At 36.2% G+C, this 12,445-nt stretch overlaps 1 protein-coding gene across 2 annotated transcripts in view; it reads left to right on the top strand.

The window, feature by feature from the left end:
- ATG2B (autophagy related 2B) overlaps positions 1-12,445 on the top strand; it is a 60,204-nt gene that overhangs the window by 33,021 nt on the left and 14,738 nt on the right. For both annotated transcript variants that reach the window (XM_010987648.3, XM_064486230.1), the window contains 14 exons: positions 305-462; positions 856-1,028; positions 1,506-1,656; positions 2,648-2,847; positions 3,016-3,096; positions 4,276-4,382; positions 4,641-4,733; positions 5,316-5,386; positions 5,771-5,847; positions 6,122-6,292; positions 7,570-7,711; positions 9,466-9,668; positions 10,645-10,871; positions 11,868-11,976. In XM_010987648.3, coding sequence (XP_010985950.3) covers positions 305-462; positions 856-1,028; positions 1,506-1,656; positions 2,648-2,847; positions 3,016-3,096; positions 4,276-4,382; positions 4,641-4,733; positions 5,316-5,386; positions 5,771-5,847; positions 6,122-6,292; positions 7,570-7,711; positions 9,466-9,668; positions 10,645-10,871; positions 11,868-11,976 — 1,963 coding nt within the window. The remainder of the gene's footprint in view (positions 1-304; positions 463-855; positions 1,029-1,505; positions 1,657-2,647; positions 2,848-3,015; positions 3,097-4,275; positions 4,383-4,640; positions 4,734-5,315; positions 5,387-5,770; positions 5,848-6,121; positions 6,293-7,569; positions 7,712-9,465; positions 9,669-10,644; positions 10,872-11,867; positions 11,977-12,445) is intronic.

The raw sequence follows: 12,445 nt of genomic DNA, 5'->3' as shown, positions 1-12,445 counted from the left end.
ATGGGTTTCTATTTTTAATAAACTTCCTCCTTTAAAGTGCATTTGAATGTGTGTAATTTGAACTCAGGTAGACACTAACTATACGGATTCCTTTCTCACTGCCTTGCAGTATAGCCATATCAGTTATTTTTCCATTGAGAGAATATAATTGATGCTTTAAAAAAAGTCTTTTGTAGAATCTAATTTCCATTTCACCATTGAGAAAAAATGTATGATTCATGTGACTTCTTAAAGGGATATTCTTTAGTTTATCTTCAGCTGAACCAGGAGTTATGTATTTATTTTTCAACTTCTGTCTTTATAGGATCTTTAATGATTTGCTGCTTTGGGAACCAACAGCTCCTTCACCAGTAGAGACATTTGAAAATATCTCATACGGTATTGGGCTTTCAGTAGCCAGTCAACTGATTAATACCTTCAGCAAAGATAGTTTTAGTCCATTTAAATCTACAGTTCACTATGGTAATGTATTTTAAATTTCTTCTGAATTAAATGCCTGGCTTATCAATAAACAAAGTGGTAACCTTTTACATTGATGGATTTAAAATTTTTCTTTGATGTTTCCACTTTTAACTATGTTTTATAATACCTTTTAGTAAGTTACAGTATTTCCCCACTTCTAGATGTTTATTAAGAATTTTATTAATGTTATTTTAATAATGATAATATATACATTGCCTGAAGTTCAGTGGTGAAGAGAAAAACATAGAAAGTACATTTTTATTGTCTGTCAGGTCCTTTGTAAAAATAATGAGATTGTAAAATAAATAAATATTCTTGTGACAATGTTCAAATTTGAATGCTGTTTTAGTAAGCTGGTAGAAGAGCTGTAATTGTGACGTTTGTTTCTCATAGATGAGGAGAGTGGATCTGAGGAGGAGACTCTGCAGTATTTTTCTACTGTTGATCACAATTATCGTTCCCGTAGGAAAAAAAAACTAGACTCTCAGAACAAGAACTCACAGAGTTTTCTCTCGGTCCTTCTGAGTATTAATCATGGATTGATGGCAGTGTTTACAGATGTAAAGGTAAAGATTTATAAATCCAAAATGATTTTTCAAGTGTGTCTTATTTTAAGTCTACCGTAATACACACGTCTAGTAATTGAGGCAGTTAGAAGCTGTTTCAGTGATGATGAAGGTCAGTTTTCTGATGCATGCCACAATGACAGCACCTTTGGAAGTTTAGCTTTCATTGCAGATCAAAAGGCAAACATTACATGGACCTTCTTTTGGAAAACGTGCTGGTTCTACTCCAGAGATGGTAGCTAGTAATTTATCTACAATAAAGGAGGATGAAGTACAGGGATTCATTTGGCAGAAGAGGCCCTGGGGTGCATAGCATTTAATTATTCAGTTTTTAATATGTTGGATGGTTCAGGACTCGGATCACTGTGCTACTATCTGGGAGATCCTCCCAAGCTAAATCAAGAAGGAGCATCTCAAGGGTCATTCTTAATTTTCTGCATTTAATTAATGACTTCTGTGTTCTTCTGATCTTACTAGCAAGATAATGGAGATCTGTTGGAAAACAAACATGGTGAATTCTGGTTAGAATTCAATAGTGGTTCGTTATTTTGCGTGACTAAATATGAAGGTTTTGATGACAAGCACTACATCTGCCTTCATTCCAGCAGCTTCAGTCTCTACCACAAAGGTAGGACAAATGTTAAATATGTGTTTTGTTCACTTCTGGTTAGACATGTTTACATTTTGCTTAATAAAGAAAATCTATTGAGAATAGAACTCTTGATATTAGAAACTGTTTTCTGTGGGGTGTTTTGATTCCAGTGGCAAAGTAATAATTATTGTTGATTAGAAGTTGACTTTATCTTCTTTTTTGGCAATAACTTTATTGAGATATAATTTACGTACCATACAGTTCACCCATTTAAGGTATACATTTTAATGATTTTTAGTATTTTGCAGAGTTATGTAACCATCATCACAATCAACTGTAGAACATTTCATCACCCCCAAAAGAAAGTCTGTACCCTTTAGCTATAAACTGCCACAGCCCTCCAGTCCCTGCTAGCCCTAAAACCACTGATCTACTCTGAGTCTCTATGGATTTACGTATTCTGGCTGTTTCATATAAATGGACTCATACACTAAAAGGTCTTTTGTGGCTGGCACCTTTCATTTAGGATGATGTTTTTAAGGTTCATACAAATGTATCAGTGTTTCATTCCTTTTTATTGCCAAGTAATATTCCATTTTAGGGATATATCATGTTGTATTACCCATTGATCAGTTGTTGGGACTTTACATTCTTCATTCTCTCTTAAGTGTTATTTCCTTTTAGTAACAGATAACAGAATTAACATTCTTTGAGCACATTCCCTGTGTTACTTTGTGAATAGAAATAAGATACACATTCTTAGTGTTTATCAGATTTTGTTTAAAGTTAACTTTCCTAGCATTTCAAATCTGTTTTTTTTTTTTAATTGGGTACTGTCAGTCATATCAACAGTAGTAGAGAAGAAACGATTATTAATGCCAAGCTGGTTCTTGGTTATTTTGCCTCCAGGATTATGTTTGTGTGTATATTCAGTGGAAGTACATGGACTTTTGTTTTGAGTTACAGAAGTTAGTGGCTTAATTTCAAATAATCATTTTGTTGTATTTTCACCTTATTGTGGATGTAGGCATGGTGGATGGAGCAATTCTTCCTACAGAAACGCGACCACCCACTTCAACCCGCCCACATTGGCTGGAACCTACTATTTATTCCTCTGAAGAAGATGGCCTCAGTAGAGCTTCTTCAGATGGTGTTGGAGGAGATGCTTTGAATATGCTCTCTGTTGCAGTTAAAATATTGTCTGATAAATCAGAGTCCAATACAAAGGTTTGTGTTTTGTACTTTTTATACCATTAAGTATTTGTTGCTGATTTGATTACTAGCTAAAAATGACTGCATAAATGCAGCACATTTATTTTCTTAGAAAAACTTTTCAAGTTTTTGAATTAGAGAGTTATGTAGGTGATACATCTAAGTCTCTGTTGCTCTGTATAGGAATTTCTCATTGCTGTAGGACTGAAAGGAGCCACTCTCCAGCATAGAATGCTTCCTTCTGGGCTTAGCTGGCATGAGCAGGTAAGAGAGCTGTTATGTATGTAGTGATTTATCTTTTACTTTATTGGTATATAATACACATACTGGAAAAGTTAATAATTCATAAATGTTCAGTGCTTATTGGATTTTCATGAAGTAAACACTCCAGTATAAACACTACCTCTTATAGTTAGGAAATAGAACATTATCACCACCCCAGGATATAATTGATTTTTTACCTTAAAGCTTGGTTCCTAAATATCTCGAAAACAGTGTTATCTTTTATGTCACTAAAGGGAAGGACTTCTGCGTCCCAGGACCTGTCGAGTGCCTGGCGTAGAGGACAGTGAATGATGTGCTGACTTGCACTTACAGCCATCTGCGCTTTAAATGCCATAATTTTAGAATTATTCCCTGTGCCAGCAACATGCTTTGAGGAATTTATGAGGATTTCTGTAATTAATTTCCAGTGTAATAACTGTATGTGGTTGCTTACCCTTTTCAGAGGAAACTTTGGGTAAGAAGTTAACTCTCTATATGAGGAGGAAAACTAGCACACTGTGACCCTTGTTCATTTTCCCTAGAAAGAGAAACCTTTTCTTTGTGCTGGGAAAATAATAAATTGTTTTAAACTTGAATGTTAGAAACTTTCTGAAACATAAAATACATATATAGAATATATAGAGTCGGGGCTAGAGAGATGGTTAGTCAACTAACTGGTTGTAAGGGAGAGATTTAGCTCACTCTTTTTATTTAGATAGAAATATAGCAGAATAAATGTTGGTGAGAAGGACTGGTTTTCAGACTGAGCTGGCTATACACAAGGAAAGAGAACTTCTCCCAACAATGGATTGTATAGAAAACCAGACGGAGAGTTTTAAACAGTCTTTAGCAAAATTTGTTTTTTTCAAGAATTATTCCAAGCAAAGTAATGTTGAAAGTATATTATACATACTTTGTTAGTTTCAGAGGATATGATTTTTCCAAGGTCTCTCTGTAGCATTGCAATTGTTAGATGGGCCTCTTCATTTCAAATTCTAGTTTTGCAAATACTTTTTGAAATGAATTCCTTTAAAATGATTTTTTTCTTTAAGCGGTATGATTTTCCATTAAATGGTTGCTTTTTTGTGAGCTATTTTATTTTACATTGGTATTAAGGATATCATATCAAAACTTTTTTTTTCTTCTAAAGCAGGGCATTTTATATTTTTGTGATTATAGATTTTATACTTCTTGAATATTGCTGATGAACCTGTTCTGGGATACAATCCTCCAACTTCATTTACAACCTTCCATGTTCATCTCTGGAGCTGTGCACTTGATTATAGGTTAGTTCATAAATGGAGCAAAATAAAGTTTGATTCTTTAAAATATGTACTAAGTTTTGAAAAAATGTATAATTCAGTAGAGTTAAGGTTCAAAATGCTCTTTAAAGGGAGTTTCTTTTGTTGCAGCAGACTAATGTTCTCTTGTTTCTTTCTTTCTTTTTTTTTTTTCTGATTGAAGTATAGTTGATTTACAATCTTGTGTTAATTTCTGGTGCACAGCATAGTGATTCATTTTCTCTCGTTTCTTTGTGGTATTAGGCCTCTTTATTTGCCAGTTCGCTCTCTTCTTACTGTGGAAACATTCAGCGTTTCAAGTAGTGTTTCCTTGGATAAATCATCATCTACTCTCAGGTACCCGCGCAAACTTTACTATACTAAATGTTTACACTGTGTACTAAATGCATCTGTTCCAAATGTACTAACAGAGATTTATTTAAACCCTTTGATTAAAGTCTCAATCTTCTGTTAAAATCAACATTCTTTTTACTATCAATCATGTCCCTTTATCCAAGTTTTCAGTTTTTCATTCTTAGATGATTTGTCTCATCTCTTCTGTTTGTTACTATATTTCATTTTTAGGGAGGAAATTAATTCTTGAGACTGTTAGTTTTCTTTTTAAAACATATATATAAACTTCCCATAACACCTGATACACTTCATTTTCCTAATTTAAACCTTGTGAATTTAAAACTACTGAAAATTTAGAATTAATTTGAGCAGATGATTTAATCTCATTCTTCACATCATTAAAATTTTTCTATATCGATAAACAATGAATTTTAAAGAAATGTTAGATAATGTAAGTTAGAAACTACATATGGCTTTGACTATATATATATATCAGAAAGAATGGTGCGACTAAGTCTGTAGTGATCATGTGACATATATTTAAGGTTAGTATTTTAGATCTTGAGTTTATCTTTTTTTTTCCAGAATAATCTTGGATGAAGCTGCTTTATACCTGTCTGACAAGTGTAATACTGTCACTATAAATTTGAACAGAGGTGAGAGTTAGAAAACAAAATCTGGTATAGATAAATGCTCTTTTATTTTTTGTATGGGAATATTTTAAAGCATTTTAACTCTGTAATAATGCCAAAGAACTAAGGCTGTTATCAGTTTAAATGTTGTAATATCAGTGTGTGATATAAGTAACATTGATGAAATGTATCAAATTATATACTCTGTTTTATATCAAGCAAATTTTATTTCTAACTAAAAATAAACTGTAGGATTTTTGTGGGATGACATTGTATTTCCATTACATTATGAGTATTTGCAGGACTACTTGCCATGACTTTTAAAGAAATGCTAGTTTATTAGGTGTTGGTTGGATAAACATTTTTTGAAAGTTAACAGACATTTTATTTTATTTTAAAAAAATTTAGATTATGTTCGTGTGATGGATATGGGGCTTTTGGAATTAACAATAACTGCAGTGAAGTCTGATTCTGATGGAGAGCAAGTAAGTTATTAAAATAAATGGATGTTTTTATTTAAATCTTCTTTTTTATAGAAGACATTAAAAACATACTGAACCTACTGTAAAATTATTTTCCTGCATGCCTAATTTTGGTCAAAAATAGAGAAAATATTTTATTAAGGTTGAGGTATTATAAATATGTATTTCCTGTGACAAGAGAAATTATATTTTATTTAATGTAAACCTACATTAAAGTTTTTTTTTCCTCTTGTTTTGGAAAACACTTTTATCCTTTTTTCCCCTCTGTCCTGTCCAGACTGAGCCGCGCTTTGAATTACACTGTTCGAGTGACGTTGTCCATATCAGAACGTGCTCGGACTCTTGTGCTGCGTTAATGAATCTCATTCAGTACATTGCAAGCTATGGGGACTTACAGGCAGCTCACAAAGCAGACATGAAGCCTGGAGCCCCTCAAAGAAAGATGAAGGTACCGTTGCCAGCATCACTGATTAGAACCCATTCACGCCTGCCCTACTCCAGCCGCATGAGTGACTTGTTTACATCAGGGAGGTCTTCCTGACAGTCATAGGGTGGAAAGGAAACTTTGAAATATCGTCACTCTGTTCTTTACTTTCAAAGTGATGGGATCTGGGAAGGTGACTCCATGAGCCTTTTTGGAAAACTGTTCTACTGTTTGATACTTTTTGTTTCAGAACATTAATCTTCTCAGCCAACATACTTTTTTCCAGGCTTAAGTTATTTTCCTGTGTCCTCAGGGAAGAAAGCATTTATCATGTAGGAGCCTGTTACACGCAGGTTGCATGTAGAAATGCCGTGAGGAGACAGAGGGCAGGCGGTCGTGCTATCACCAGGGCCTGACCTGTATTATATTATCTTCCATGTTTGTTAACCTGCAGTGCTATCCGGAGGTCAGTCTGCTTTCTCACGTGTGATTTCCTTTGACCTAGTGCGATAGAAAGGTTAGAAATGACCACATCTGTTTTACAGATGAACAGGTCACCCGGTGAATTTAGGTAATGTGCCCTAATTAGTAGCAGGCATAGCGACAACACCCAGATGCTCTGATCCCCAGTTCAGTGCTTTCTTACGCCCCCAGCTGTCGCCTGTCTGCTGCCTTTTATGTCCAGATTGAACAGTGTCCAGTTTGTTTGGCATTTTCAGGGCTTTCATTCTTCTTCATGGCCTCTTCTGTGAGCAGAATTCTCAGTCCCCTTAGGTGAACAGAGTTTCCAGTAAGGGTCTGACACACCTCACATTACCTTCTGTTTGGGCTGTCTTACCCCTCAGTTGTGTTGCACTTCTGTTTTTAATCCCTTGTTCCTGTTACAGTCTCCCTGATAATGAAGTGATTTATGATACTCTGCTGTTCCTTCTCTTTTTAAAAAGAATCTCTATTTTATTAAAAGTTATTTTAAATTATCCATTTCTCCCCCAGCTTTACTGCAGTTTTTTCACCTTCCTTCTCTCCTGAGGTATTACCTCTTCAAGATTGCAGTTCACTGTGCTGGCCTTGAGTGATAACACATTTATTTCTGTTTGCCAGTAGTTGCTGGGATAAAAATGATGATACTGAAGACTTAAAATGAAAATGTAACAGCTGCTGGGTAGAACATAGGAAAATGAACATGTTCCTGTTTCTGGTGTTTTTGTAAAATGTGGTGTACATCGAGGACAACATAAATGCTAAGTGGTTTGCTTCTTAGAGCATTTTCAGTTGTTTTTAATTAAATTGTTTGGCTGTAGGTAGATTCCAGTGGTCGATCATCCTCACGTGGCCCAGTTCTTCCTGAAGCAGATCAACAGATTTTACGAGATTTGATGAGTGACGCTATGGAGGAAATTGACACACAGGAAGCCGCTTCGTCGGTAAAGCCACAGTCTAACGGTGAGACCGCCAGGATGCTCCCTGGGAGCTGGGAGCTTGTGGTTGAGGCTTATGTTATTTGTGTTCTTACCAGTTTCTCAATAAGTGACTTATTAAAGGAAAGACAAGTCTGAGTTCTGGTGGATGTTTATTATTCAGCTTGTGTTCATTGAGGGTCTAGTAGAGAAGTGACACTGGCCAGACAGAGTGTTGTGGCAGATGCAGAGGAGGTGGGAGACGCAGCGTATGTTTTCTGGTAGCTTATGGTTTAGTGAAACAAGCAAGCCCTAAACCAGACTGATGCTAGTGCGTGAACAATTGAGAAATGACACAAGGAAATGCTTCAGAATGTGGTATATGCTCTGACCACTGTTCATAAAGGATGGGAGTCCTTTCATTAGGCTTCAGTGGAAGTGAGATGAGTTGGCTTTTAAAACGTGGGTAGGACTTAGGTATGTAGAGGAGAGAGAGAAGAGAATTTTGGCAACGTCTTAACATGAACAGAGGCACAGAAAGAGGCCTGTGTGAGCCTTAATGATCTAGTAACTCAGGTTATTGATACTGGAACAAACGTTCCCTTCTTATTAAAAAGAATCAGACAATAATGTTGAATAAGCAGGGAGGAACCAGACAGAGAGCTTTGAAAGCCAGGTGGAAGCATCTAAATGTTTTGAAGTATCTATCTAAAAATACCTCTTTCTAATTGGATGAACATAGCTATTTCTATATGTTATGAAATCTTAAATTTTTAAAAAATTATTTCATAGTGTTAAAAAGTTTAGCATTACAAGTTCTTTTCATTCTAATATAGAATAAATTAGAGCTAAGGAAGCAAATGGGAGCTTTTAGCTCCCTGTGTACTAACATTATTTGTAATAAATCTTAGCAGCTAATCTACTTATGTGGGAAAGGATATTTAATGAATATTTACTGAGCAGCTTGAACATACAAGAGTCTGTGCTGAGCCCTGGGCACTCGACAGGGATGAGCAGGCTCCACGTGCTGCTGGGGAAGGATTTAAAACCTAGTCTGTGAGCCTCCTGAGGCAGAAGTGTCCCTGTTCATCTTTGTGATCCTAGTCCATATCACTGGGTTTGGTTTGAATGAATGAATAGAGAAAGATTTAGCGAATTTAACAATAATTAATATAAATTTACCAAAATCCATGTTCACGTACAGATTTTGACACATGTGCAGCCTTTTGTGTACGTCATCCTGAGAGAGCTGCCTGAAAACAGGCATCCTGCTTGGATATCCAGTTCTCCAAGAAGTGGTCTTTTCATTGTGTGGGATCAGTTGCTGGCCTAAGACATGCTTGGCGAATGTCTCCCCCACCCCTTTCACAAGCAGAGATTTCCTGCAGTTTGAGGGGAGGCACTGCTAGATGTAACTAGTTTCCCCTCCACTTACTGTATTGTCCAGGAAGTTTCTTGGAGAACTCCACCCATAGGACGTAACTGTCAATATGAAATTCTGGCTAAAATGGAACTCTGGTCAACACTGGTCAGCTGGTGCTGACTTCCTGATCTTTTCTGACCCTAAATAACTAAGAGGAAACTGTAGCTTCGAGACCGTCACTTACTATTTTCTTAGAAAACTTCAAACTTATTATTAGTCATTTTATTAGTAGTCAGAGAGTTATTGTAAGAATGAGATATAGCAGGTGAAAGCACTAACAATATGTATCTCACACATGGTTAAAATGCTTAATAAACGTTCGTGTTGTTGATGTTTCAAAATGTGCAAAAATTGAATGTTGTAATCTTTTTACCTAGGTGTTTTGGATGAAAAATCTCAAATTCAGGAGCCATGTTGTTCAGACCTCTTCCTGTTCCCAGATGAGAGTGGGAACGTGTCCCAGGAGCCTGGCCCCACTTACGCCTCATTCACACACCACCTGATAAGTGATGCAGTGACAGGCGCGCCCACAGAGAATGACGACTTTTGTATTCTTTTTGCACCAAGAGCGACCATTCAGGTAATAAATTGATAGCATAATTGAGGTCTTAAAGTAGTGTTACAAGTTATATTGACCAAAGGGTACCTGAAAAAAATTCTTTAGGTTTTGTTAACTCTTTACAGTTCAGAATTACTTCCTTTTCTAATTTACTATTGACACTTTGCAAATATTTATTATACTTTACTTTTTTTTATGACACGTCTCTCAGATGCAGAAAAATGCTCCATATTTGCAGAAATCTCCTGCATAGTTTTTGAACTACAGAGGCAGTAAGCAGTAAGATACGTCTTCAGGATAGTGAAATTAAATATCAGAAGGGAGTGTTGTACGGAGTTGCTTACCCAAGAACTGGGCGAAATAAGATGTGGTTTATGTGAAGACATTCGTTAATATATAGTTTCCATTTTAGAATCATGCTTACATTTAAAAAGCATGGTCTGGATTTAATGAATGTACAGTTCACTAAAAATGGTTAAGCATTGGTGCTGCAGTTGAACCCCATGAATTACCATTTAGTGTATATTTTTACTAAATTGCTCAGTAGTAATTTAGTAAGTGAAGGTATTTATTTTACTAAGTTCTGGGAAATTAAAAAAAATCAATCAAATTCAGGGTAAGCTCATTAGGAAAATGATAATTTGGTCAGTATGCTGAAGTATGTCAAGTTTGGAATGCAATATTGACTTTGAATTAAGGAACTATACACACAAACACACTTATACAATCTGTACCTTTTTATTATCAAATCAGTAGTAAAAGCTAAATTGTAGACCATAAAAAATTCTTACGGAGTGATTCACATAGAATAAGGAGTTCATTTTATGGTTAATGAAGGAGAGTGTCTTATGTAATGATTAATGTCAGTATTACTGGATTTTATATGTTGAAATTATTAGAAAGAATGCAGAATTAAGAAATCCCCTTGGGATATGCACCATAATCAGTGATTTCTGCTTAGATAAGAGAGTATGTGTTATCTGTTTCTTTGTCTTAGGAGAAGGAAGAGGAGCCAGTTGTAAAAATAATGGTTGATGATGCAATTGTGATAAGAGATAATTACTTTAGCCTGCCTGGTAAGAAGACGGATACCAGCCGAGCGCCCTTACACTTTCCCATTCCTGTAATTCGGTATGTGGTTAAAGAAGTCTCTCTTGTTTGGCACCTTTATGGAGGAAAAGACTTTGGAACAGCCCCTCCTACTTCTCCAGCTAAAAGTTATATGTAAGTTAACTTCTGCGTAAGTTTATTTGGTAGGCCAATATATTCTTTTCATAGAAAAATAACAGAATTTATCCTTTTAAGAATTATTAATAAAGTAGTATTAAAAACTATAAATTAAATGTTAAAGTTTTCCATTTGGAAACTTATTTGCATTTTTTGTATTTTTTCTAAAATATGATGACTTAAGCCATTTCCATTCAGAAATAATTTTCGGGTACCTACTATGTGCCAGGGCCTGTGTGAGAGGCACATTCACTAAAATGAATAAGATTCAGACCCTGTCCTGTGTTCAAAAGGGAGAGACGGTTACGTGAGCAAATGAGGGCAGTGACGTGAAGTGTGTATCGTCAGGAGGCAGGGACCATGCCTGCCCCTGAATCTCCAGCATCCAGCAGAGTACCAGGCATAGAATAACTGCTCCGGAAGTACCTGTTAAATGAGTACATTATTCAATAGTTGTAGAAGAGAACTAGAGAGACTAGGTACCATCCTGGCAAACATTCTCACTGGGGTGGGGAGGGTTAGAAAAGGCTTCATGGAGTGGTAAACTTTGGCACAACATTGTAGTGACTTTTTCTGTTTAAAGCTGCTTTCAAAAAAAACTTAGAACTTTACTGTAATTCTTTTCTGTATTTGGAATTTCTAGGACTTGTACTCTGTCAGGGGTTTCTGAAGTAATAAGGAACTCATAAGGAGATCTCATTTCTAAGTCTGTCTTGTAACATGAACACCAACATCATAGTTAGGGTTTTCTGTGTAGTTTTAAATATTTAGCAAGCAGATGGTTGCTGTGATGGCAGTAATAAATGTTCTCAGTGTCTCCAAGGTATAAGGTGTGGCTTTGTTTTATAACAGTACAATTTGTGCCAGTGTTTTGATAGTTCTGTATTTTCTGTATCTCATTTTCTCTTTTCATCTTGTTATTTTTTTCTGATGTCATTCATCCCCTTTCTTGGAACATTCCTCTAACAAAAAGTTTTATTTTTTCATTTATAGTAGTCCCCACAGTTCACCTTCTCACACACCCACAAGACATGGACGTAATATGGTATGTGGGGGAAAAGGAAGAAACCATGACTTTTTGATGGAGATACAGTTAAGCAAGGTAAGATGGCATTTTGAAAGGAAAAATCTGATGAAGTAGGAGCATTAGTTGGGGGTTCTTTAGTTACTCCTTACCCTTCTCTGCCATGTGGTCTTGGGCTGTAAGTGGAAAAGTGCAGGGGTCGTGTATAAAACTCTCACCTCTTTTTCTTTCTCAAATGTTCTGAGAAGATTTGGGGTTTTTGTTTCCCAGGCTCCCCTAGAGCAGTGTATCTCAGAGTTGAGAAGCTTCAGAATGCCCTTGAGGGCTTGTTAAAACCCAAGTTGCTGGGCCCCAGAGTTTCTGATAAGTAGGTCTGAGGTAGGGCCCGTGAATTTGCATTTTTAATGAGTTGACAGGTGACTCTGAGTCACTCTTCCCAGGATCACACTTGGGGAACCTCTGCCCTGGAGTATCTACCTGGGAAGGCCCGTCATTGGGCAGCACATGGGTCAGGTTCTTTGTGAACGCTGGGAGACCCTTGGGCCGG

This window comes from Camelus dromedarius, chromosome 5 (genome assembly GCF_036321535.1).
Source record: "Camelus dromedarius isolate mCamDro1 chromosome 5, mCamDro1.pat, whole genome shotgun sequence".
NCBI lineage: Eukaryota > Metazoa > Chordata > Mammalia > Artiodactyla > Camelidae > Camelus > Camelus dromedarius.
The sequence above is the reverse complement of the archived record's forward strand: the minus strand, read 5'-3'. Positions and strand labels throughout refer to the sequence as shown.